The sequence below is a fragment of the Choloepus didactylus genome, chromosome 2, assembly GCF_015220235.1.
Source record: "Choloepus didactylus isolate mChoDid1 chromosome 2, mChoDid1.pri, whole genome shotgun sequence".
NCBI classification, from domain to species: domain Eukaryota; kingdom Metazoa; phylum Chordata; class Mammalia; order Pilosa; family Megalonychidae; genus Choloepus; species Choloepus didactylus.
In genome coordinates, this window is record NC_051308.1 from 37,388,591 (window position 1) to 37,416,535 (window position 27,945).

At 40.4% G+C, this 27,945-nt stretch overlaps 2 protein-coding genes across 6 annotated transcripts in view; both read left to right on the forward strand.

Moving 5' to 3' along the window:
• Positions 1-1,483, forward strand: part of TAF1A (TATA-box binding protein associated factor, RNA polymerase I subunit A) — a 57,502-nt gene extending 56,019 nt beyond the window's left edge. For all 4 annotated transcript variants that reach the window (XM_037823384.1, XM_037823391.1, XM_037823400.1 and 1 more), the window contains one exon: positions 1,097-1,483. In XM_037823384.1, the coding sequence (XP_037679312.1) occupies positions 1,097-1,209 (113 nt within the window). In that variant the 3' untranslated portion in view covers positions 1,210-1,483. The remainder of the gene's footprint in view (positions 1-1,096) is intronic.
• Positions 1,484-11,607: 10,124 nt separating this feature from the next.
• HHIPL2 (HHIP like 2) overlaps positions 11,608-27,945 on the forward strand; it is a 33,247-nt gene continuing 16,909 nt past the window's right edge. For both annotated transcript variants that reach the window (XM_037823372.1, XM_037823380.1), the window contains exons 1-5: positions 11,608-11,904; positions 16,889-17,541; positions 18,444-18,587; positions 20,531-20,862; positions 21,716-21,842. In XM_037823372.1, the coding sequence (XP_037679300.1) occupies positions 11,749-11,904; positions 16,889-17,541; positions 18,444-18,587; positions 20,531-20,862; positions 21,716-21,842 (1,412 nt within the window). In that variant the 5' untranslated portion in view covers positions 11,608-11,748. The remainder of the gene's footprint in view (positions 11,905-16,888; positions 17,542-18,443; positions 18,588-20,530; positions 20,863-21,715; positions 21,843-27,945) is intronic.

Genomic DNA, 27,945 nt, shown 5'->3' on the forward strand with positions numbered 1-27,945 from the left:
TGACCCTCTTCACATGCCCATTTGTTCTGTTTTTCTTTGGCAAGGCCTTTCTTCCTTGGACCTCAGGCTGTTATGTTGATCTGTGACTTCAGCTATCTGATAGGCTTAAGAAGAGTTAAGATTTTATAGTTTATTTGGGATTTTCTCATTGTTAGTGTTGGAGTGAAGTTCTTTCCAACTTTCTATATTCTAGGTGGAAGTAGAAATCTTTGTGATATGCATAATTTCAAAACACAAATTGTTTAACATCACAGAAGCCACTTTTTTGCAGCCAATAAAATATTGTCAATTCTGGTGTCTTATTTTCAGGGATAATAAAATGGTTACTCTAAGTACAGTATATATCCTAGAATTTTCCAGAGAGGATTGATATATGTGAGGTGAGACCCTAATGACATTAATTTTCATATGTGAGTTATGGTATCCTTATTTGTTTTTTGAGTTAAAAAAAAAAAAAACTCTTCAAATCCAGTTTATATTTTTCTTACTGAAATTTGATTCATTTCTTTGAAATATTGATAAATGGTCCTCTTAGCATTATAAACTATGCAGAAAAGATAGAACTTCTAACCATTTTCAGAGCTGCTTTCTAGATGACTAGATTCAAATGAACAGATAGTATTTTAACTCTTCCAAACGGTAATTTGCTTATTCTAATCCTTCACACTAGGATTTCCTATGGAGAACTTTCATATTTTATGGATGCCTTTTTGACTGACAAGCTCATAATTGAGGAAGCTATAGTAATTTGCTGTTGGAGAAAGGTCATATATATATACACACACACAGTGATATGCATATTATGTCTCATATATATACAGTGATATGCATATTATGTCTCATATAATATGCATATCATAACTGGGGCTTGGTGGGCAGGGTAGAAAGTAAGCTAAAGTATGTGCTTTAATTATGACAGATCAGAAACATCTTTGTATGTAGGAAGCAATACATTTCATTGGTGATAGTTATTAGAATATGCCTAGGATATATTTGTATAGAAAATACAAAGCAATCTGTTTTCACAATAATAGAAAAGTAGAAATGTATTTAAAGAATTTGGTAAGTATTAACACTTTTTTGTTTTGTTTTTTAGGTTGTAGATATTTTCGGTATGTTTCAAAACAAGGTCATCAAGTCTTAAGGAAGAAAATTAAGCAGGTGAAGAAATCAGTGAAAAAATACAGTATTGTAAATCCAGGACTCTGATATTGAATTTTAGTTATTTCTTGTTTACAGTGCCTTAAACATAGTAGTAACTCAGTAGATAGTTATTTAATACATTATTTGGCATTTCAAAAAGGTGGTTTATATGGCTAAAAAGGTTACTTTTTAAAAAATATTTTCTTTTACTATCAGTTATAGCTAGAGAAAGTTCACTGCCTTTTTTGTAAATATATATATTTATTTTTTGTTTTGTTAAATCTAACATATTCATTAAAGAATAATTCTTCCAATAAATAATTCTATTTGTTTCATCAGAGAATATAGCTCCACAGCAGTTATTGGTGTTTGCAGATAATTTTCCCTGACTATTGTGTAATAAAATATAACTTGTGGTACTTTGAGATGAATTTATATTCTTTTAGTCTCTAGTTGATCCATAGTTAGGCTTACAGCTTTGAAGAAATGTAATGGTGATGAGTTCTGTTGAGAAACTTTGGAAAAGAAGGGTTTAACAAAGCACTCCTCCTCTTTCTTTTTTTGGTGTTAAGACATGGCAGTTTAAGACAAGTGACTTTCTAAGAGAGGACTAATTTGGGTCAGAGGGTATTCAGGGGGCTAGCTACTTTCAGCTTGCAATGGCCTAATTTTAAAGGGCCCTAGATTTTTTTGTTGTGGCAATCTAAGGCAAGCTTTAGAACAAATATGTCCCCTCTCTTTTTTTCTCTTGGAAACTAGGATGCAGCAGTAGGCATCTGGACAGTGGAGGAAACTGCTAGTGAAATAGGGCCCTAGGGTCACAGTAAACCAATGGGGAAGCTTGGCTGAGAAGCCATGAACAACTTTCCCTGAACATGAATTGAAGATTATAACATGTTTGGATGACTGTAAGTGCTCTTTCAAAAATCTCTTGGCTTTTATACATTTCCTGTTCAGATAACTAGTAATTGAGTTCCATGAAGTCTTGTTAACTTGCAACCCCAATATTTAGATGGCAGATGACACATTTTTCCCATTGGCTTACGTTTCCACCAATTTTAAGCCATATGCAAGAAAATTGTGGGACAAATTATGGTTTGTCAATAATTTACATTTCATTGCTATTTTATACTTAATAAGAATGGACTCTCAACAAAGAAGTACCCAACCTCACAATGTGCATAGGAAAGCAAATACGTTCCCACAGAATCAAAATAAAGTAAGTTAAAACTACCACATGAATAGGGCTAGGTTTACTTGTAGGAGTGGGTAATGAGGTTTTATAAAAGCTAAAGGTCAGCATAGGAATGAAATTCCCAGATGTCCCAACCCAGCTCTAGAAGGACTTGGGTCGGTGCAGCCCTAAGACCAAAGAACGCACTAGGTACAGACTCAAATATGAGTTTATTAGGACTTGGAAACAGATGAAGATTCTTCTGGGTGGTGGCTGGCTGGAAAATGGAAGTCAGCACTTTGCAAAGGAGAGAATATGAAGGGACAGCTTATAAGGGTTTAGGACAAAGACATTTCATAGGGTGTGAGAACAGAGTTTGAGAAGAGTGTTGTGACACGGGTCTGGAGGTTTGTTATCAACAATGATAAGGGGAGGAGAGTTTCAATGCTTTGTTTATGATACCATCTGTACCTGCTTTCTTCCCTAAGGAGATTTGATGACCTTCAGTTTCTGTCCAGGTCTCACAGGCTGCTACGTGCTGTGGGGCCTAATTGCCCATTAGGGAGGGGGAGCCTGGGCTCTGGCTCCCTACACCAGATGATGTAGACAAAAACCTCAATGCATAGGCCAAAATAATCAGTACTTCTACTCCCTGAGACCTTTCGGCAAAAGCTATAAAATAGTGTTCATGAATTCTAGTTATCTCTATGAGAATGGTGGTGGGAATGAAAGAGAAACGAGTAGATATGTATATTAGTCAGGGTTTTCTAGGGAAACAGAACCAACAGGAGATATCTGTAAATATTAGATTTATAGAAGTGTCTCAAGCAACTATGGGGATGCATAAATCCAAATTCCATAGGGCAGGATGCAGAAGTCCAAATTCTGTAGGTTAGACTGTGAGCTGGCAACTCTGATGAAGGTCCTTGATGAACCCCCAGAAGAGGCTGGCTGGCTGAAGAAGAAGTGAATTTTCTCTCTTCTCCCTTAAGAGTCTTCAACTGATTGGATTTTCTCATTGTGGAAGACACTCCCTTGCAGTCAGTTGACTGATGATTTAATAAACCAGCCTTCTGGTTTATTAACCAGCCCATGAAATGTTCTTGCAGTAACAGGCCAGTGCTTGCTTGACCAGACAGCTGGGCACCATCACTTGGTCAGGTTGACACATGACCCCACCATCACAATATGGTCTTTGGCTTTTACACAAAAGCTTAGTTTCCTAGAGTTTTTATATCACAAATGTTTGTATCTAGTTGTGCAGTAAGAGCAGTGAGAAGCAACACCTGTGAAATTTTTCTAGGTCCACTGATGTTAAAGCCAGTTTCATAAATAATAATTGCTAAAAATTTATCAAAGCACTTTGGGTTTCATGTTCTTCATATCACCACTACAATCCTATGAATTATCTCTATTTTACAGAGAAGGGCAGTTGCATCCTCCAGAGATTAAGTAACTTGTCCAAGGTCACAGCTGGTAATGGTGGCACTAGGACTCTAACCCAATTAGTGTGATTCCAAAGCCACATTCTCAGTTCTTGTCTGTATTGCCTGCCAGTTTAGTCAGCGTGCCTGCAGAACATTGAACTAGGTAGGTCGCGAGGATGAGATAGAAGGGAGCTGTAACCCAGAGACTGTCAACTAAAGTTAAACCTACCCATACCCTCCCAGGCTTGGTAGGCACACCCTTCTATCCTCACTAGTCCCCATACAGCCTCCATCTTTTAATAATCTTTATACATGTCTGCCTCACTAGTATGTTGTCTAGGCTTAATCATCTCTATATCACCAACACTTCATAGAATTTCTAGTTCATTAAAAATTATTGAGCTGTACTGGATGAATTTTAGGAAATTCATAAAATTCAGTTATAACTGAGTTTCAGTATCCCATAGGAAGTAATTCCTTGGCAAGTTTATTCCAGGAGTAGGACTTAGGGAGACTGGTTTTGAATCCTGGGTCTGTCATTTGATAGTTCTGTGACTTCTTGGGCAAGTTGTTAAGTTCTTAGTCTCAGTTTCTTCATTTTTAGAATGGAGACAATAGGATTTATTGCATTGGATTGCTATGAAGAATAAAAATATATAATTATTGCCTAGGTTAATAATTAATACTTAATAAATGTTAACCACTAAGGAGCCATACATCATGACTACATAGACACTTTTAATATCAGTAACTAAATAAAGAGAATTGAAAGTCTACTGGTTTTCTTTTGAAAACCTCTGACATATCAAAATTGCATAATAAATGAGTTGCCTCCCACTATAAAATACACCCATCTCTCAATTTATGTACAGCCCTGCTCTCAACCACCAACTTGAAGGCAACCCTCACACACACTTCGGGATACTCTGCACATTTCCCTCCTGATACTCTGTCTTCAAAGATTCTTGCTTCTGCCTCAGTGGCCCTAAACTCTGATCTCTACCCCCTCGGCTCATTGGGACTGCCGTACTCTGCTTGGACTCCAGCTCAAAGCTGCTCTTGAGAAGTTGTTCCCAGTCAGAGAAGCTGGATATTGTGGGACTTACTTCACATTCCCCTGTTCCAGTGATCCGAGTCATGTTGCCTGTTGTCCACTTCCTAGAAACAGTTGCCTTGTGTATTTTGTCTAGGTTAAAAGAGGTGCAAATTTGAATGTATTAAAATTAAAACCTTTTGTTTATCAAATGACACCTTAAAGGAAATTAAATACAGTCTCCTATCGGGTAAGTACTTGTTTGTGACACATACAAACTGACAAGAGATTAAAATAAATAAAATGTAAATAATTTCAAATCATTAAGAATGAGCCAAAGAATCCAATAGAAAAAAAAAATGGGCAAAGGGCTTGCTATAGCTGCTGAAAGAAATATACCGGAAATGAGATGGCTTTTACAATAGAGATTTATTAGCTCATAAATTTAAAACTCTAAGGCCTGGATTCTGAAGACAGGTTGCTGGCATCTGGGTGCCTTTCTCACATGGGAAGGCACATGGCCAGCATCTGCTGGTTTTTTACTCCTAGGTGTCTTTGCTTTCTACTGATTCCAGTGGCTTCCTCTCTTAGCTTCTCTGGGGCATTTCTCTGTGCTCTCTTATAAAAGACTCCAGTAAAAGGATTAAGACCTGACTTGGGGCAACTCCTCAATTGAAATAACCTAATCAAAAGGTCCCACCTACAACAGATCTGCACCCACAGGAATGGCTTTTCTGGAGATACAGAACAGCTTCAAAACACCACAGGCATGAACATGTATTTTATAGAGGAGGAACACATATGGATAATAAACACGAACCAGGAAAGTGCACATCAAGAGCACAATGACATACCAGTTTATACCCATCAAATTAACAAGAATTATTCTGCCATTTACCAAGTACTGCACATATATACCAGGAGGCAGTAGGACTGTTCGTAATACCAAAAACAAAAACAAAAACAAATTGCAAAAAGACACGAGAATGGATGAATTATGATAGAGTCATATAAAAAAAGAAGAAAGTATAGCTTTATGCACCAACATAGATGAATCTCAGTAACATAAAGTTGAATGAAAAATGCAAATCTCAGTATGCTAATTTACAGCTACAAAGAGATCAAATTTTTTTTTTTATAAAGTTCAAATTTAAAGCCTAAAATGCATATGGATGCATATAGATTGTGATGAAGCAACTTTTTATATATTAAAAATTAAGGGATTGATAAAATTCCAAATGGTGGTTAGCTAGCTCTGCATGGGGGGAGGCACAAGGATGGGATAGGGAAAAGCATATTAGGGAATATAAATTATTGCCAAGGATCTAGTTTTTGGATTTTTTGTATTCTGTGGTAGGCCTTTCATGGACTAATATTGACTGTTACGAACTAAGCAGTATGATTAATCCCATTTCATGCACTTTAATTTCCTTTAAAAAAGACCACCCATGATATAATTCCATTTATATGAAATGTCCAGAATAGGCAGATCTATAGATACAGAGAAAGTAGATTAGTGGCTGCTTAGGACTAGGGTATTTTGGTGGGGAGTAGTGATGGAGGGGAGTGATAGCTAAAGGGCATGGGGTTTCTTTTTGGGGAGTGATGAAGATGTTCTAAAATTCATTGTGGTGATGTTTGCACAACTGAATATACTAAGAACCGTTGGATCTTACACTTCAAATGGGTGAATTGTATGGTATGTGAATTATATTTCTGAATTGTCTGTAAATTGGTAAGGATAGTATCTCGTATCTACTTTGCTTATCTAATAGAATTGTGAAGACCAAATGAAATAAGACATGAGAAAATTCTTTCTAAAATGTAATGCATGGGGGGAGTGACAAGATGGTGGCATAGAGGGGAGTGGAATCTAGTTAGTCCCCTGGAGCAACTACTGAACAACCAGGAACAACTAGTAAATAATCTGGAATAACTGCTGGGAGACAACCGTGAGTGTCCACACATCGTACACCAACCTGGATTGGGAAGAATGCCTGAGATTGCAGCATAGAATCTGTAAGTAAAAACCGCAGAACCGCTCTGGTAGCCCCCCTCCCCCCATGGCAAGCTGAGCTGTAAAACCTCGCTGTGGTAGAAAGCAGCTCTCTGAGCAAGTGAATATAGCTCAGCCCAGCTCCAACTGAGGTTTAAATTAACAATACAGACTGCTGAATATAAGCTATAACCCCTGACAAGCAGAGAGAGGCTTTTGGTGACGACTGACCTTAAAGAACCAGAGGACTCCTCTGTCCCAGGAGGTGGAGCCTAGAAGACCAGGTGTTACCTTTGGCCGATGGGTGAAACCAGGAGGCCATAGACTGGCTCTGAAAGGGGGCTTTGTCCCTTTTCCTCTCTCTCAACCTGGGCGGCTCAGTGGAAAAGCCTCAGCCATTCTCAGTGTGCAACGCTCTGACCCAGACGGGAGGAGATAGCAGAGTCAGACAAAAGGAGCTATTCAAATGAAGATGATAACACCCTGGGGGGGGGGTGTATCTTCCCTAAGAGGAAGGAGGTGGGCCCAGCTCTACTATCCACCTTCCCTTCAGAACCAGACCCCAGAACCTGGGGGAAAACAGCCAAAACAGAAACTAAAGAGGCCACACCTTCTTACACCAGTTGGGAGCAACAGGCTGACAGGTGCCACCTGCTGGGCAGGTTAGGAAAAGCACAGTGGCTACAGACCTCACAGGAAAGACTGTCAGTTTTCTAAGACACACCCTCAGGGAGACTTGAAACTGAATATAAACCTATTCTGAGATCTGAACCCATTCTGGCCTGGGAAAATCTGGTTGGGGTAACCAAGAAAACCAGATGCCTAGACAGTGGAAAACTGCAATCTACATCAGGAAAAACGAAGATATGATGCAGTCAAAGGAACAAACTTACACTTCAATCAAGATACAGTTGAGATAGTTTCACTTTAGTGAAACTATCTATTGAAGACTTTCAAAGAAATATGCTAAATCAAAAACCAAATCAAACAAGTTCAGGGAAGATATAACAAAAGAGACTCAGGCTATAAAGAAAACACTGGGTGCACATCAGGAAGAAATCAAAGTTTGAAAAAACAACTAGCAGAATCTATGGAAATTAAAGGCATAACACAAGAGATGAAAAAACACAATGGAGACATAAAACAGCAGATCTCAAGAGGCAAAAGAAAAACACTCAGGAACTCAGAGAACAGGACACCTGAAAGCCTACACACAAAGAGCACATAGGAAAATGAATGGAAAAATATGAGCAACATCTCGGGGAATTAAATGACAACATGAAGCACATGAATGTACATGTCATGGGTGTCTCAGAAGGAGAAGAGAAGGGAAAAGGGGCATAAGCAATAATAGAGGAAATAATCAATGAAAATTTCCCATGTCTTATGAAGGACCATAAATTACAGTTCCCAGAAGCGCAACGTATGTTAAAGAATAGATCTGCGTAGACCTATACCAAGACACTTAATAATCAGATTATCAAATGTCAAGATAAAAGAATCCTGTAAGCAGCAAGAGAAAAGCAATCCATCACATACAAAGGAAGCTGGATAAGACTATGCAGATTTCTCAGTAGCAACCATGGATGCAAGAAGGAAGTGGTGTGATATATTTAAGATACTGAAAGAGAAAAACCACCAACCAAAAATCCTATATCCGGCAAAACTGTCCTTCAAATATGAGGGAGAGCTTAAAATATTCTCTGACAAACAATAGAGTTTGTGAACAAGATACCTGCGCTACAGGAAATACTAAAGCGAGCACTACAGACAGATAGGAAAAGACAGGAGTGAGAGGTTTGGAACACAATTTTGGGTGATGGTAGCACAGCAATGTAAGTACACTGATCAAAGATTACTGTGAATATGGTAGAGAGAGGAAGGTTAGGAGCATGTGGGACAACAGAAGGAAAGAGGAAAGATAAAGACTGGGACTGTATAACTCACTGAAATCTAAAGTGCTTAACAATTGTGATAAAATGTACAAATATGTTTTTACATGAGGGAGAACAAACGAATGTCAACCTTGCATAATGTTAAAAATAGGGTGGTATTGAGGAAAAAAAATACAATCAAAGCAAACTAGAGGCTAATTAACAGAAATATTGTGTTACGCTTCCTTTAATGTAACAAAGGCAATATACCAAAGCTAAAGGCCTATAAGAAGGGGACATAAGGGAGGAATATGGAACTCTTGGCATTGGTGATGTTGTCTGACTCTTTTATTCTACTTTAGTTTGATTCTATCTTTCCTTTTGTTGCTTTTTAGCTGTCATGTTTTTTTTTTCTTTTTCTTTTTCTTTTGTCTCTCTACCTTCTTTGACTCTCTCCTTGTTTGTGGAAGAAATGGAGATGTCCTTATATAAATAGTAGTAATGGTGGTGAATACATAAATATGTGACTATACAGGGAACCATCAATTGTTTACTTAGGACAGAATGTATGGTGAGTGAACAAAACCATCTTAAAAAAAAATAGGTTGATGAAGAAACCTTGAGGGCACGGTATTGAGTGAAATAAGTCAGACATGTAAGGGCAAATATTGCATGGTCTCACGGATATGAACTAATTATAATATGTAAACTTATAGACACGGAATATAAGTTACCAGGATGTAAAATGAGGTTAAAGGATGGGGAGTGGTTGCTTATTATAAGCAGAATGTTCAACTAGGTTGAACTTATGTGTTTGGAAATGGACAGAGGTGATGGTAGCACGTTAATTGTAAGAATGACTAACAGTGCTCAGTGGTGTGTGAATGTGGTAAAAAGGGGAAGCTTAGAGTCACGTATGTCACCAGAAGGAAAGTTGGAGGTTAAAAGATGGGAATGTACAAAACAGTGAATCTTATGGTGGACAATGTCCTTGATTAACTGAATAAATATTAGAAATTTCTTTCATGAACTATAACAAATGTATGACTGAAAATCAGAAGTTAATAATAGAGGGGTATATAGGGAAAAATATCTACCTTTTGCAAACTATGTACTACAGTTAGTAGTAGTTTAACATTCTTTCATCAACAGTAACAAACATGCTATACCAAAACTATGACTCAATAATGGAGGGGGGTTGGTTAGGGGTATGTGAGGAGTTGAGTTTTCTTTTTTTGTCTTTATCTCTTTTCTGAAGTAATGAATGTTCTAAAAATTGAAAAAAAATAATTGTGTTGATGGATGCACAGCTGTATGATGGTACCGTGGGCAACTGATTGTACACTTTGGATCTATGGATCATTCTATAGTATGTGAGCAATCTCAATAAAATTAAATTAAAAACAAAAAACAAAAAAAATGTGATGCATGATACAAATGAAATCTCACCTAACACTCAGTCAAAACATGTTTTTCTTTTCTTTACCATCAATACCTTCTCAAAAACCCTATTCAGCCTTCATTAAGATTTTCTTTGTCTCTGGCAGCCTGATGTCATCTCTCCCTCCTTGGAATCCCTAATGACAGTTGTTGCAGGATAATATCTCTACTGAGGAATCTGAAAGTGAGGACACTGACTCCTCTCTGTGTAAGGATCAGAGAGCTGTAGAGGCAGATGGCATCTGGAACACCTCTGTCAGCTGGGAAGGCATGTGGCTGGCATCTGCTGGTCCTTTGCTCCTGAGTTACGTTGCTTTCAGCTGCTGATTCCAATGGCTTTCTCTTTAAGCATCTGTGGGTTCTCACTTACCTTCTCCAGGGCAAACTCTGGGCTTCATTTCTTAGCACCTCCAAACATCTTTCTGTCTGCGTTTCCGAGTGTCTGGGTCTGTGTCAGCTCTGAGCTCTCTCTTCCTGAGCTCTCTTAAGAACTCCAGTAAACTAATTAAGACCTGCCTTGAATAGGCGGGGTCACCTCCCCATAGAAATAGTCTAATCAAAAGATTCCACCCACGAGACTGGATTAAAAGAACATGGCTTTTCTGGGAGTACGTAATAGATTCAAATCAGCACAAAAGGATTCTCCTCTACAGGTTTCAGAGAGAGCATGGCCCTGCCGACACCTTGGCTTTGGACTTACAGCTTTCAGAACTTCAGAAAGGAAGGAGGAAATATACCTATTTGTGGTACTTTGTTACAGGAGTCCCAGAAAACTGACACACAGTCCTCATTCACTCCCTGTTTTTTCTGGGCCACACTTTCCTTTTCCTTTACTATCTCCTTTTTTTCTCTCCTTGCTCCTTACTGTGGATGTAAGATTCATGAAATTCGCTGTTTTCCTCCCACTCCAAAAAACATACCTTTTAGCCCTGAGACATTTAAAATCTGATCATGGGAGTACCCTCCCTGCCCTCCCCCATCTTCTCAGGCCCACATCCGAGGCCCAGCTGCACCATTCGGTACTGTAGGAACACTTGACTCTTGCCTTCCAGTCTGACATCTGGTTCTGTGTAATATGTGGCTTTCTCACTGTGACTCTGTCCGCTCAGCCTGTGAAGAAACAGTAAACAAAGTGTGAATTTCCTGGTTTCCCCATACACACTGGGAATTTTTTGCACCTCTGCCACTGACACTGTTACACCTTTTGCTAAGCAACCACACACCCCAATAATTCAGCATTAGGGGCCAAGACTTGTGCTGGCTTCACTTTTAGATGTGGTTGGTGGGGACAGGGACACTTCCCACTCCTTTCACAGAAGGGACACTGCTCAGAAACCACCTCAGTGAACTTACTGAAAGGAGGGAACAGAATGAAGGAAAAGAAAAGGGGGGGGGGGGAGTGGGGAGAGCAGAGGAGGAAGAGAGGGAGGGGACTAGAACAGAGCAGGGAAGCCAACCTGAGCAAACACAGCAGTCTGAGTGTTCCCAAGGCCAAAATGCTGAGGAAGTCCGTTCCTAGGGTTGGTTGGAGTTGGCAGGCTCCCTGGCTCCCTGTCTCTTCAGGCAATTTCTGCCTTTGCCTCACATTTTTGTTGGGCCAGGTAGGCTTGCTGCAGGGGCACCCCCAGTGCCTGGATTATGGGCCTCCCTTCCAGCCCCCCATGCACCTTGAGTTTTGCTCTGACTATGAGGCCTTTGGGTGCTGTGACCAAAGCAAGGACCACCGCATCGCTGCCCGGTACTGGGACATCATGGACTACTTTGACCTGAAGGGCCACGAGCTGTGTGGAGGTTACATTAAAGACATCCTTTGTCAGGTAGGCCCGAGCAGAACTCCAAGGGGGTGGCGTGGGAGGTGCCTTAGAAGAGTACTTTCCAGCCCCGGTGGTTCGGGCTGCTGGGCTGGATGGTGGGCCTTGGGGGCGGGTGCTTTGGGCTTCCAGCCCTTCCAAAGCTCACCAGCCAGGTGCCTCATCTGAGAGATGAGGGCTTTGGACAGGCACACTGAGGCCAGGGTATGCCAAGTTTGGTTTCCATGGGTTGTCCAAAGCTCTCCTGATGTTCTCCTGGCCCTGGAGTTTTCTCGGGCCCTGGGAGAATGATGGGTATTCTGCATGGAGCTCTCAGAGCAGCCGGTTTCTGGGTCCTCTCTGTGGTGCTCTGAGAACTGGGCACAAAACATGCCTGCAGCTTTCAGGGAGTCCAGTCCTTGTTGGGGTCATTTGTGGTAGGCGGCTCTGGTGTAATGTGGTGGCAGCAGCGGTTGGGGGGAAGCCCACTCCTGGGTCCCGCCTGCTGAGGATTCCAGAGCTGACAGAGAGCTTTGAGCCACTGAATGGCAATGACATACGGAAGTTCTGCTTGTCCTGGCTCTCTGGCAGCCAGAATCTACATTCTTGAGAGGCATCACCATAGTCCAGCTCAGCCCGAATACAGGACAGATGCAGGCTGCGTTCACCGGCTTTGTGGGAAGATGGTGTTCATGGGAAGGGTGTGCTAATTGTTTTTTTGGGGGGTGGTGAGACACAGGAAATTCAGGCTAGCCTTTGTTCTGAGACCCTCCTGGGCATGTCAGTGTACTGTCCCTTCCGTGGGCCACAGACACTATTCCTGTTCTGGAGCAGCAACCCAAACCCCCAACGTGGGGTTAACTGGGCTTCCAGAGTCCAGGCGTGAATTGTAGCAGAGCCTGGAACAGAAGCCAGCCACCTGGATGGCTGTACTCTCACCTCCGCAACCACCCCTTCGCTGTTTCCTGGAAAATTAACTCTGGGATAACCGTTTGGGCAGAACTGGTCTTTGTGTGAGCAACACTGAGACTGTTTATTTCTGAGATACCCCTTGGTAAAAATGCCTCCTCCTCCTCTCTCTCCTTTCACCTCCCTGTTGGAGGGGAGGTTTCCAAAAGTCAAATTCACCAGCTTTCCTGTTTTATGGATTTGAGGAATAAGAATAATATCAGCAAAAACCCTACACTTATCCAATTTGTTCAGTTTTACAAGGCCGCCTTTCTTACCCCCCCGCCCCCCCCCCCCCCCCCCCACATATGCTGTGTTCTCAACAGTGATCTCTGAGGCAGTTGTGACCCTCCTTTTACTGACAAGGAGTCAGGCCCAAGGTGTTTGTAAATGACTTGTCCAGCAGTGTTGGGACATGAATCTAGATGCTCTGACTCTAACCAAGTGTAAGCTTCATGAGACCAGACTCTGTGCACTTGTTCACTGCCAAATTCCCAATGCAGAGGACAGTACCTGGCATGTGACAGGGACCCAGTGATGTGCATGACTTCCTGCAGCCTTAATTTTCTATGATAGCTACTGAGCTGAGTAGAAGCAACTGTGCAAACTCTAATTTACTGTGTAAGAGTGTGCCATGGTAGTGGTGATCACTCCACAACTCTCTTTGGGTCCCTGCTTTTTCATCCTTATTTTAGTCTCCCTTCTCTCTTCTTCCCACTCCCCAAGAGTGGACAGAGTCAGTGAGGTTCATTTTGCTTCCTGTTGGCAGCTCTGACAATTAGCCTGAGACAGACAGCTGGAGGAGAGATGCTGTGAAGTCCACTCTGTGGGCTCTTTCTTTCCCTCTTCTTGATAATCAAGAACTTGCTCTGCAATCTGTGATCCCAGGAAATAAGAGAGAACAGAGAACTCAAATACGGCGGGAAAATGCTGCCGGCCCCTTGGTTAGGGGATGAGGGAACAGGCAAATGAGATAGTCATGTGCGGCCGGATGACCGGGGAGGCTGCTCAGTACTCCATAGAGGGAGCTCTTGATCTGGTGGGCTCTGCTTTACTCAGTGTCCCTAACTACACCCTTAAAACCTGCCTTTCTTTCTTTCCTAATCTCAGTTACATGTCTTCCTTCACTATTGGGAGTTGGTTGTTCTGTTTTCCTCCTGGAAAGTTTTATCATTTTGAAAGGTCTGAGTAACAGGTTCTCTGTTGGGTCTGCACTCCAAATTGATCCTTATCTGCCCTTGGTTTGCCCTGTGGCTGTGATTCATATTTGAATAGTCCCCAGTATGGTATCTTACACATAGCAAGCAATTAACAAATATTTTAAATAAGTGAAGAAATCACTAGATGCCTAATCTCTGGGAGTAACACCTTCCGTGTCCGTTGTAATTATTTTATTTGTAAAATATTTCAAACATATGGAAAAGTACAAGAAATTAATTAGCACAGGTGTGTTCAAAACCCAGATTCAGAAATGTGAACTTTTTACTAAATTGATTCAGATGTGTATAAAGAAAGAAAATCTTAAATGTACAGCATTTATATTAAAGGAAAGGATTGAGAAGTTTAGTATCATGTCCTTTAAAAATATTCATTTATTATTGATAAAATTTTGAGCTAAAATGCTGGAGATAGGTATGTGTGTGTGTGTGTGTGTGTGTGTGTGTGTGTGTATGCTTATATATAATTTATTTTTTCCCCCTGTGCCCTTTAGGAACATTAACTGAAGAAAATTTGGGTCCTAAAGAAGAGAAGTGATTTACCGTAAATTGCTAATAGAAACTCCAGGATGCTGATTCTTTCCTAGACCATTTTTCTTTTTTGCTTGCTCAAAAATTCAAATAAGCCCTTCTGCTGCCAGTCTATCTGCTGAGATACATGGTCTCCTTTCTTTTTTCTTTTTGTTGTAAACTTTTTTTTTTATTAGAGAAGTTGTAAGTTTACAGAAAATCATGCATAAAACACAGAGTTCCCATATGCCAGCCTTTTATTAATGTATTGCATTAGCATGGGACATTTGTTATGATTCATGAAAGAACATTTTTATAATTATTATACTATTATAGTCCATAGTTTACAATAGGGTTCACTGTTGTACAGTCCAATTTTTTTTTAAATTTTTATTCCAGTAACATATATAAATCCTAAAATTTACTCTTTTAACCACATTCAAATTTATAATCCAGTGCTATTAATTATGTTAACAATGTTGTGCTATCCTCACCACCATCCATTATCAAAACTTTTCCATCATCCCAAATGAAACTCTGTACAATTTAAGCATTAACTCCCCATTTACTACTCCCAACCCAGTCCCTGGTAACCTATATTCTAGTTTCTGACTCTGTGAATTTCCTTATCCTAGGTATTTCAGATCTGTGAGATCATACAATATTTGTCCTTTTTTGTCCAGTTTATTTCACATGACGTCTTCAGGGTTCATCCATGTTGGCGCATGTATCAGAACTTCATTCCTTTTTATGGCTGAATAATATTCCATTGCATGTATATAATATGTTTTATTTATCCATTCATTGGTTGATGGACACTTTGGTTGCTCCCATCTTTTGGCAATTGTGACTAATGCTGCTATGAACACCAGTGTGCAAATATCTGAGTCCCTACTTTCATAATTTCCCACATGTCTGTTAGTTCTTTCTTTGTGTTCCTTTATCTCCTTAAGCATATCGAGGATCATATTTTTAAAGTCTCTGTCTGAGAAATCTAAAGTCTGTTTCTCTTGATGATTTCAGGAATTTTATCTTGTTCTTTGGATGGGCCATCATATCCTGTTTCTTTGGTTGTTTTGGAATCTTGTTGCATTGAACAGCGTACATTTTAACATTTTTAAGTGTTAACTCTGGGACTTAGTCCCTGAGCTGTTTATTTCTTAAGTTTTTGTCCAGCTAGTGATATGACAGAGATTTTCTTGAATGCCAGGAGCTAATCAAAACAAACAAACCAAGGCCCAAAGGCACGTTTCACTGTCCTTGCAAATTGGCTCTGCCTTGGTTGATGGTCTTCTTCAGAGTTTAGCCCTCCTATCAAGATCAGCTTGAGGCAAATGCGAAGTACAGAGTCCTCTTTGTCTTATCTGAGTCTACAAGGAGCAGGAGCCAGGGAGCCTGCTTCTTTTCCTGGGCTTGTGCTTGCTAGAGGCCTTAGGAATTCCCCATTTACAGTTTATGGGAGCTACTTCTTTGAAATAGGCCTCCTCTCCCTCCTGGGTGCTCTCTAGAATGACTTAATGCCAGCTGTCCTTTGCTCCAGGCCGCTTCAACTTAATTGTTTCTCACATTGTCCCAGCTGTCTGCAAGCAGCTTCTCTGTCCTCAGGACAAACTCTGAGACAAGTTCCTAGGCTCAGTCTCAGATTTCCACCCAATAGGTTGGAACTCACATACATGCACCCCCAGTATGCACACAGGGGCCACTCTGCTCTCTCTGGAACAGGGCCAGGGACCCATAGTGGGGAGCGCAAGCGGGCTCCACCCTGTGTTGTGAGGGGATGCATCAGGAGCTTCTATGGTGTTTGAAGCTGCATTTTCTTTATTTAGCACTTGCTGGGTTAATGCTGCCCTTTAACTGTTCTCCATAGTTTTGAGGAAGGTCACTGTCTTTGCCCAAGGCAGGTTGGGATAATGGCCGCCCTCAGAGCTGGTTCCCAGCGATCTGAAGTAGCTGATCAAAGGTAGAGCTCTGCAGTCAATTCACACAACCCTGGAGTTTGGAGGACTAGACTGTTATGGCCCGCCCTGGGACCAGCAAGCTGTGCCAGCAGCCTGAGCTCCAGTCCCCATTGCTGCCTGCCAGGAGGTTGGGAAGGGGGATGGTAACTACTGCTGGGAGGTTGAAACTCATGGGTATTTATTGCAATTAACCAGCCCCTTCCTCCTGCTCCTCCTTGGACGCTTCACAGTGTTCCATTAGACTCTGGAGTTTCAAAGTAGTTGATTAAGACAGTTCCTCTCAGTTCAATGGTTGTTTTGGTGGAGGGACTGATTCCTGGAACTTTCTACTCTACCATCTTCCCACAATTTCTTCTTCCCTTTTTTTTTTCCTTCCAGGAGTGCTCACCATATGCCGCTCACCTCTACGATGCTGAGAACCCACAGACACCCCTCCGGAACCTTCCTGGCCTCTGCTCCGACTACTGCTCTGCCTTCCATTCTAACTGCCACTCTGCCATTTCCCTGCTGACCAATGACCGTCGCCTTCAGGGGTCCCATGGAAAGGATACAACACGCTTCTGCCACCTTCTCAACCTTCCTGACAAGGACTACTGCTTCCCCAATGTCCTGAGGAATGCCCATCTCAACCAAAACCTGGGTGCGGTGGCTGAAGACTACCAGGGCTGCTTGCAGCTCTGCCTGACTGAGGTGGCCAATGGACTGAGGAACCCTGTCTCCATGGTCCACGCCGGGGATGGCACCCATCGCTTCTTTGTTGCTGAGCAGGTGGGAGTTGTGTGGGTCTATCTGCCTGATGGGAGCCGCCTGGAACAACCCTTCTTGGACCTCAAGAGCATTGTGTTGACCACTCCATGGATCGGAGATGAGAGAGGCTTCTTGGGATTGGCTTTTCATCCTAAATTCCGCCGCAACCGCAAGTTCTATATTTATTATTCATGTCTGGGCAAGAAGAAGGTAGAAAAGATCCGGATTAGTGAGATGAAGGTTTCTCGGGCTGATCCCAACAAAGCAGACCCAAAATCAGAGAGGTGAGACATACCTACCCATGAGAATCTGTAACTCTATATCTGCTTTCCAAATCAAGCCAACCATCCTTTGAGATGATATAGGGAACTTTACTGGTTTTAAAGCCACTAACTTATAATGTTGACAAAGGAGTTGTTAATTAATGAGGACAGCTCAAGTTGGACTCTTGTGTCAAGGCTCTTCTTGGGGTATAGCCACCATCTTGCAGATACTCTAATTAGATCCACCCTTGCTTGTCTTCACAGCAGGGTAAGCAAGGACCAGCAGCTATAAGGGATTAAGAAACAACTAAAGATAGTATCAATGTATTATTTGTAATATATTAAATATAAATATAATAGCAGTCTCTTATTAGTGTGTGGCCTTTAGATCCCAGGCCCTTTACTTTGAATGTGGGAATTCTCATCCTTACAGAAAACCATAGCACAAGACCATAAAGCTATTGTATCATTGTAAGATTAAGGACTCAGTTCTAACTCAACTGTAAGCTCATCCTCTTTTCACTCTACCACCATACCTTTTCCCCTTTTTCTTCTTTCTGCCTTGTCTCTCTTTCCCATGTAGATAGGGGATTTAAAAGAGCATGAGGAACCCACAGCCTAACCCCTGCTAGGTTCTCAAAGGAAGGGATTGAGAGTCATGGGAGAGCAGAGAGGAAGGCCAAGCCCAAGAAAGGGTGATGTTGCTATGGCTGTATTTAAAGCTTGTGAAGTCATGGTATGAAAGAAAAATGATCCTTGAAAGAGTCACACCAGAAAACAAGGGGCATCTCAGAACCCCAAAGCTACCTGCTTTGCGATCCTTGGAAACTCTGAAGCAAGGCTTGTCTGGTTTGGACCATTCATTTCTGGGTGCAGCTTCAGCTTGTGTTATACCCTGTGCATGGCTTCTTTTTCTCTTCCAGAGTCATTTTGGAGATAGACGAACCTGCCTCAAATCATAATGGTGGACAGCTCCTTTTTGGCCTGGATGGCTATATGTACATATTCACTGGGGATGGAGGACAGGCTGGGGATCCCTTTGGCAAGTTTGGAAATGCTCAGAACAAGTAAGCTGGATGGAAGCTGGGCCCCTGTCCCACCCCCACTGCCTCTCTTTTTGAAATGGACTTTTTTTGCTGAGATGGAGTCTTCAGAGGACCAAACCCACATCATTTCCTGCAGGATGTAGTCTTCTCCATTGAGGCAGTGGGAGGAGCATTTGGTTTTCTGCCCCATGAATTTCAGATATAGTCAGTATATTTTTGGTAATTAATATAGGTGCTCAATGTAATGCTCAGTGTGCTGTAGAGAAGAATTCAGAATTTTAGATATGTACTAGCAAGACATTTGCCACACTTAGACCTGATCATTTCAATTCAATTCAACTCAATGATATTTCTGAGTACCTGCTGTATTTCAGGCTCTGTGCAAGGCTCTGAAGATACTTGAGAAGGCAGTTAATAATTGCGAGTATGTATTGGTTGCTTATTGTGTGCCAAGTGCTTTCTAAATACTTTATGCGTAATTCTCACAACCCAAAAGGGCAAGAATTTTTTTAATTTGTTTTGTTCACTGATGTATTCCCAGCACCTAAAACAGTGCCTGGCACAAGGGAGTCATTCAGTAAATATTTATGGGTGAGTGAATCTATGAATGTAGGTTTTATGATATTTATTTTACAACAAGGAAGTGAAGGCACAGAGTAGTCACATAGCTTGTCCAAAGTCACACAGCATATAAGTGGTAACCAGAATTCAAGCTCAGACAGTCTGGCATCAGAATCTGTAATGGCATAAAAGAAATTATATTTGGCGCCTGGTCATTGTGTCTGGCTTAGTAGTAAGTTTCCCTTTGAGTGACCACCCCTGTTAGCCCTGCCCTGGGGGCCACCCTTAGCTTCTCCCAATGGCCCCTGCTTTTTCTCCAAAGGGCCCCTGACATTTTCACACCGTGTAATTTACTAGCAAGGCCTGTATCTCCATATGGCTTGGATGATAAGAAGCAGCACACAGCTTCTCCAAATGGCCCCTGTCGCTTCTCCTTTCCCCACTGTAGAGTCTGAAAATTCCAATTCCCAGTACCCACGGGAAACCCCTACCTCTCCCCTCTGGGTCACAGTAAAAGCCTGAGCTCAGGACCCACATATGGTCATCTCTCCCTGACTCCTCCACGGACTCCAGCAGGAGCCTAGGTTAGGCAAGCCGGGTAGGCCTCCCTGCTGCCCCATTCTCCTCCCTCCCTCCGCCTCCAGGGCCTTTGATGTAACAAAGCCGCCCTTGGGTGGTATCAGCTGGCTGCCTATCTGTGTTTGTGCCTGCTCACCTAAAGAACTTCCACGTAACATCCACAAGAGTCCAGCTATGCTGCATTCATAAAGGTCCTGTAAGTCATCTGTTCTTTGTCCCAGAAACACTTGGTTTCCATTATTCTTAGTAATAACAATTATAATAGTGATAATGATAATAATAAGCTAACATTTTGTAAAATGCTTACTAAGTATCAGAAACTGCATTAAATTCTAGATATATAACTCATTTAATCCTCACATCACAACCACACTGCAAGGCAGTCTTACTATCCCGACTTTATAATTGAGGAAACAGGCCCAAAAACCACAGTCGTTGGCAGAGCTGTTCAAAGACTCCGTTCTTTTGACTGACCACATTGCCATATGAGGAAGAATAGGGCCAGCTTCTTTTAAAAATTCACAATATCGGACCAAACCTTAAGGGAAATGTTTTCATCACACAAATAAAAAAAACTAAGTTGCAATTTCATGGAGTCACATGGACCAGGATGGCCTCAAACTTCTGCCTTGTTGGTTTCTTTGGGTAGAAAATGGACAAATCTTAACATCTTGTGTATATTTAAAAGAAAAAAAAAGTCATGTCTCCCCATGTTATTCCCAGCAGTTGCTTAGCTTGGACTCTTAGTAGGTCCTCCTGCGCAGTCTCCCCTGGTTCTGTGCGCTTGTTTACCTGTGCCTGTTTCTTGACCTTCTTTGTTTCAGAAGTTCTCTGCTGGGCAAAGTGTTAAGAATAGATGTGAATGGAGCAGGTGCAGGTGGCAAGCGGTACCGAGTCCCCCTGGATAATCCGTTCCTTTCTGAGCCAGGAGCGCACCCCACCATCTATGCCTATGGGGTCAGAAACATGTGGCGCTGTGCCGTGGACCGGGGGGACCCCATCACCCGCCAGGGCCGAGGCCGGATATTCTGTGGGGATGTGGGCCAGAACAGGTTTGAAGAAGTCGATCTCATTGTCAAAGGCGGGAACTATGGCTGGAGAGCAAAAGAAGGGTTTGAATGTTATGACAAAAAACTTTGTCACAATGCCTCTTTGGGTAAGAACATCGGTTGGGTGATTTTGTAAATGAGTGGGTTGGAGGGGGAGGTGGGGGGAATAAAAATTGGGAGGATGTCCCATCCTTAAAGCATGCCTTTGTTTGTGTCCTCTGGGATAGTGTGGCTGAAAGAGTTGTCCTCCAGCCACTGGCATTAAAATCATCTTGGGCGGTGCTTGTTAAAAAGTAGATTCCTGGGCTCTACCTCAGACCTAATGAATTTGAATCTTGGTGGACTGGGGCATGGGATGGATCTAGGACTCTGTATTTTAAACGAGTGACCCACGTGATTCTTATGCATACTACTTTGAGAACCACTGGCAGAGGAAAACTGGTGGCTGTATGTTTTTATTTCCCAATTTGGGAAAGCCCATTAAAATGATATTTCATATATAGTCAAGTAAGAGTACAATTCTCAAATACTAAGAACCATATTCCTATGCAAATCACTAATCAAGCTGTGCTTTAGAAACTCCACTTGGCTCAAAATTCCAATTTTCTGCTTCTGTCACCATTGACTTAGTCTTTTTGGCTTCTGAATTACAAAGCAGTAGTCCAGATCCTTACAATATTTTTCAAATCCTTGGACCAGCAGGTCTGACATCTCAACCTAGGGGAAAAACTTAGATGTATGGATTTTCAAGTGCTGTCTCAGATGGGGGAATTTTTGGCTTACCTTCTACCTGTGATGACAGTCAAAATGGGAAGCTCACAAATAACCTGGCTGGTCTGTTGAGAAAAATAGTCATGATTCATTTGGTGGCCTGTCCTACCATTAAAATGTCCCCTTCTTACTCCTTGAATCCTCCATTTTTGACCATTACCTGCACTGTCTTTCCTTGTTCTTGGACAGATGACATTCTGCCAATCTATGCTTATGGCCATGCAGTGGGGAAGTCAGTCACTGGAGGTTATGTCTACCGTGGGTGCAAATCCCCAAATCTCAATGGCCTCTACATCTTTGGGGACTTCATGAGTGGGTAAGAAAAGGTTTATGTCCCCTCTCTTTTTGTTTTAATTTTCTTATTGAGGGTATCACTTACATATAGAGAACACAGCTGAATGGTTTTACAACTGTGTATATACAAATATATATACAAGTGTATCACCTACCACCAATGAGATCAAGATGCAGAACATTTCCACCATCTGAGAAGGTTCCTTTTTTTCTTTTAATTCATTTTATTGAGATATATTCACATACCATACAATCATCCATGGTGTACAATCAACTGTTCACAGTACCATCATATAGTGCATTCATCACCCCAATCTATTTTTGAACATTTTCCTTATACCAGAAAGAATCAGAATCAGAATAAAGAATAAAAAAATAAAAAAGAACACCCAAATCATCCCCCCCCATCCCACACTATTTTTCATTTAGTTTTTGTCTCCATTAATCTACTCATCCATCCATATACTGGATAAAGGGAGTGAGATCCACAAGGTTTTCACAATCACACTGTCACCCCTTGTAATCTACATTGTTATGCAATAGTCTTCTTCAAGAGTCCAGGCTACTGGGTTGGAGTTTGGTAGTTTCAGGTATTTACTTCTAGCTATTCCAATACATTAAAATGTATATAGAAAACACTATGTAGTTATCTATATAGGATGTAAGAATGTCCACCAGAGTGACCTCTCGAGTGAAATCTCAGAGTGACCTCTCAGAGTGAAATCTCTCAGCCACTGAAGCTTTATTTCGTTTCATTTTGCATCCCCCTTTTGGTCAAGAAGACGTTCTCAATCCCACAATGCCGGTCATCCCCGGGAGTCATATCCTGCATTGCCAGGGATATTTACACCCCTGGGAGTCAGGTCCCACGTAGGAGAGAGGGCAGTGAGATCACCCGCCAAGGTGGCTTAGTTAGAGAGAGAGGGCCACATCTGAGCAACAAAGAGGCACCCAGGGGGAGACTCTTAGGCACAACTTTAAGCAAGTTTAGCCTCTCCTTTGCAGTAACAAGCTTCATAGGGGGCAAGCCCCAAGACAGACGGGGCTCAGCATGTCAAGTTGTTGGTTCCCAGTGTTTGTGAGAACATCAGCAACAATCCAGGTGAGGAAGTCGAACACCTCTGCATCCTCCCCCAGCTCCTCAGTGGGGCTCCAAATATATATTTTTATTCTCCGCCCAAATTACTTTGGGATGTGTTGCTATTTCACTCTAACCTATACTAACCTACCATATCTCACTTCCTATTCCAAGTTCCATGTGATTGTGGTATTTGAACAAACTGACTGAAGAAGTTATATTGTTTAGAAAATATAGATCCTACACCAAATAAACATTTCTTCCCTTGGTCTCACATGGAAGTTGAAGTTTTAACACACAGTCAGAAGGTTGCTTTTTGCCTATTCCCTGTCAGCTTCACACCTTTCACACACACACACACCAGCCAGAGATAACCATTCTTCTGACCTTTCTCACCACATTAGCTCTGCTTCTGTAATTTCATACAAATGGAATCATAGAGTCCATACTTTTTTTGTGTGTCTGGCTTCTTTCATTCAACCTAATGTCTGTTAATATTGTTGCATGTATTTTTTTATTTGCTTTGTCTTTTTTATTGCTTTGTAGTATTCTGTTGAATTAAGTTTGCACAATTTATTCATCTAGTCTCCTGTTGATGGACACTGTCTGTTTCTAGCTTTTTAATATTGTGACTAAAACTGTTACAGTGTTTCATAGGCCTTTTACATCTAAGTATTTCATATTTTTAGATGTTTTTTTTAAAATAGTATTTTGTTAAATTTCAATTTCTGATTGTTCATTAATAGTGTATAGAAATCATTTGTTTTGGTATATTGAGCTTATACCTGGCAAACTTGCTGAATTCCTTATCAGTTCTAGTAGTTTTCTTGTAGATTCTATCGGATTTTCTGTGTAGAAGATCATTCTTTCTGCAAATATAGACAGTTTTGCCTTTTCTTTTCTTCATTGGAAGCCTTTTATTATTACTTTTCTTACCTTTTGCTCCAGCTTAAACCTTCAATTCAATGTCAAATAGAATTTTTCACCAGCAAGTGTGATGTGACCTGTAGGTGTTCTGTATATGCGCTTTATCGGGTTGAGGAAGTTTCTTTTATTTCTAGTTTGCTGAGAGTTTGTAATGGGTATGGATGTTGGATTTTGTCAAATGCATTTTTTGCATCTGTTGAGAGAACCTTGTGGTTTTTCATTTTTAGTTTGTTAATATGGTGAATTAAGATGATTGAGTTTCCTGTTATTAAAACAGTCTTGTATCCCTTGGATAAATGCCACTTGGTTATGATGTTTTATCTTTTTTTTTTTTTTTAATATTGTTGGCTTTGATTTTGCTCACATTTTGTTCATGTGAGATAGTGATCTGTTTTTATGTCTTGTAATATCTTTGTCAGTTTTTGGTATCAGGGTAATGCTGATGTCACAGAATGAGTTGGGAACTATTCCCTCCTCTTCAGTTACCTGGAAGAGTTTGTATAAAATTATAATGTTTTCCTTACATGTTTCTTTCTTACACAAGTGAAACCACCTGGGCCTGGAGTTTTCTTTGTGGAATGACTTTTAACTACAAGTTCAATTTCTTTAATAGATACAGTCTTTTCAGTTTATTTCTTCCTGTGCTTTGTTAGTTTGTGTCTTTGAAGGAAGTTGTATATTTCATCTTAGTTGTTAAATTTATTGGCATAAAGTTGTTCATAATATTCCATTATTAGTATTTCAGCAGTTACAGAATCTATAGTGATGCCATCTATCTTATTTGGGTAATTTATGTCTTCTCCCTTTTCCCTGTTCAGCCTGGCTAGAGGTTAATCACTTTTATTGATCTCAAAGAATCAGGTTTTGGTTTCATTGATTTTTTAAAATATATATTTCCTGTTTTCTATTTTATTGATTTCTATTCTGATCATTATTATTTCCTTCCTTCTGCTTGCTCTTCTATTTCTAGTTTCTAAAGATGGAAGCTGGGGTCATTGATTTAAGAGCTGTTGTCTTTTCTAACGTATGTGTTTAGTGACAAAAAGCCACCCCCTGCCAAGCACTGCTTTAGCAGTGTTCCACAAATTTGAAAGATTGTGTTTTCATTTTCATTCCATTAGAAATTTTATCTAATTTCTCTTTTTATTTCTTCTTTGACTCCAGAAGTATATTATTTAATTTTCAAACATTTGGGGATTTTCCAGAGATCTTTCTGACACTGATTTCTAATTTAATTTTATTGTGTCATACTTTATATGACTTTAATCCTTTTATATTTATGGAGACTTATTTTATGGCCCAGGATATGGTTTATCTTTGTAAATGTTGCAGGTACACTTGAAAAGAATGGGCCTCCTGCTCTTGTTGAGTGGGGTGTTCTATAAATGACAATTAGCTCAAGTTGGTTGATTATGTTGCTCAAGTCTTCTAGAACCTTACTGATTTTCTGTTTAATCATTTGATCAGTTTTGAGGGAGGTATATTTAAATCTCTGTCTATAATTGTGGGGTTGTCTGTTTTTCCTTGTAGTTCTATCAGTTTTTGCTTCATCTATTTAGAAGCCCTATTATTAGGTATATTAATATTTAGGATTGCTATGCCCTCCTGATGAATTGATGTATATGCCCTCCTTCATCATTATGGAATGATCTTCTTTATTCCTGGGAATATCCTTCACCCTAAAATCTATTTAGTATAATATTGATACAGACACTCCAGTTTTACTTTGATTAGTGTTAGCATGGTGTATGTTTTTCTACCCTTCAAGTTTTAGCTTACTTATTTCTTTATATTTAAAGTGTCTTTCTTATAGGAAGCACATAGTTGAGTCTTGCTTTATTATACAATCTGACAAGCTCTGCCTTTTAATTGAGATTAGAGCATTTACCTTTCATGTGATTATTAGCATAGTTGTTTAAATCTACCATCTTACTATTTGTTTTTTATTTGTCTTATCTATCTTTTGTTTCTTTTTCCTATATTTTTGTTTTCTTTTTTAAATTGAGATATTTTATGATCCATATTATCTCCTTTGTTTGCTTATAAATCTTTGATTTGTTAGTTTAGTAATTGTTTTAGCATTTATAATAAATATCTTAAGGTTATCACAGGCTATCTTCAAGTGGTATTGTATTAGTTATCTATTGCTACCAAACTAATTATCACAAAATGCAGTGGCTTAAAACAGCATACAATTATTATCTCATAGTTTCTGTGGATCAGGAAACTATCCATTGCTTAGTTGGTCCTCTGTTTCTCCGTCTCTCATGAAGTTGAAGTCAAGGTGTCAACCAGGTCTAGAGTCTCATCTGAAGGCTTAACTGGGAAATTATCTGCTTCCAAGCTCATTTATGTGGTTGTTTGTAGGATTCATTCCTTCAGGGTTTGTGGACTGAGGGCCTCAGTCCCTAGTTGGCTGTTGGCTAGAGATTACCTTCTGTACCTTGTCACGTGGGCTTCCCCAGCGTGACAACTTGCTTCCTCAAAGCCAACAAGTGAGAGAGTATGACAACAAGATGGAAGTCATAACCTTTTGTAGCCTAACATAGAAGTGACAGAATATTTGTCATATTCTGTTGGTAAGAAGCAAGTCATTAGACTAGTTCACACTCAAAGGGAGGGGCTTTTGTACACTTACACTGTAGTGTAAGAACCTTGTAGCAGCATACCTCAATTTCTCCTTTCCCAGCCTTTATGCTACTGTTGTACATTTTACTTATACATATGTTATAAACCTCACAATACATTGCTATTATTTTCAAATAGTCAATTGTCTTCTAAGTAGATTTAAATAATAAGAATATATATATCCACAGAGTTACTCTGGTAGGCGGAATAATGCCCCTCAAAGATAGCCAGATCTTAATCCCTGTATCCTGAGGATGTTACCTTATATGTTATTTAGTTAAGGATCTGGAGATGGGGAGATTATTCTGGATTATCTGGGTGAATCCTAAATATAATCACAGGTGTTCTTATAGGAGGGAGGCAGAGGGAGATCTGAAAACAGAAGAGGGTGAAGGCAATGTGATGAGGGAGGGAAAATGCGATGTGATGTGGGTCCACGAGCCTAGGAATGAGGACAGCCTGGAAAACTGGAAAAGGCAAGGAAATGGATTCTCCCCTAGAGCCTCCAGAGGGGGTGCAGCTCTGCTGAAACCTTGATTTTGACCCACTGAAACCCATTTTGGAATTTTGGCCTCGAGAACTGTGGGATAATAAATGTGTGTTGTTTTAAGCCACCAAATTGTGGTAATATGTTATAGCAGCAAGAAGAAAGTAATACAGTCACCATACCCAATTGTCATCATTCCTTTTGTAGATGCATATTCCCTTTCAATACAGTTTTTCTTCTACCTGAAGAACTTCCTTTAACATTTCTGGTATAATGGGTCTCCTGGTGATGGATTCTTCTTTTTTTTTTTCCTTATGACATATTTATTTATTTATTTTTAATACAATTTTATTGAGATATATTCACATACCATGCAGTCATACAAAGCGTACATTCAGTTGTTCACAGTATAATTATCTAGTTGTGTGTTCATCATCAAAATTAATTTTTGAACATTTTCATTACCACACACACAAAAATAATAAGAATAAAAATTAAAGTGAAAAAGAACAATTAAAGTGAAAAAGAACACTGGGTGCCTTTTTTTTTTTTTTTTTGGCCTCCATTTTTCTACTCATCCATCCATACACTGGACAAAGGGGAGTGTGGTCCATATGGCTTTCCCAATCCCATTGTCATCCCTCATAAGCTACATTTTTATATAATTGTCTTCAAGATTCATGGGTTCTGGGTTGTAGTTTGATAGTTTCAGGTATTTACTGCTAGCTATTCCAATTCATTAGAACCTAAAAAGGGTTGTCTATATTGTGCATAAGAGTGCCTACCAGAGTGACCTCTTGGCTTCTTTTGGAATCTCTCTGCCACTGAAACTTATTTCATTTCCTTTCACATCCCCCTTTTGGTCAAGACAATGTTCTCCATTCCACGATGCTGGGTCTAGATTCCTCCCCGGGAGTCATATTCCATGTTGCCAGGGAGATTCACTCCCCTGGGTGTCAGATCCCATGCAGGGAGGTGGGCAGTGATTTGGTGATGAATTCTTTC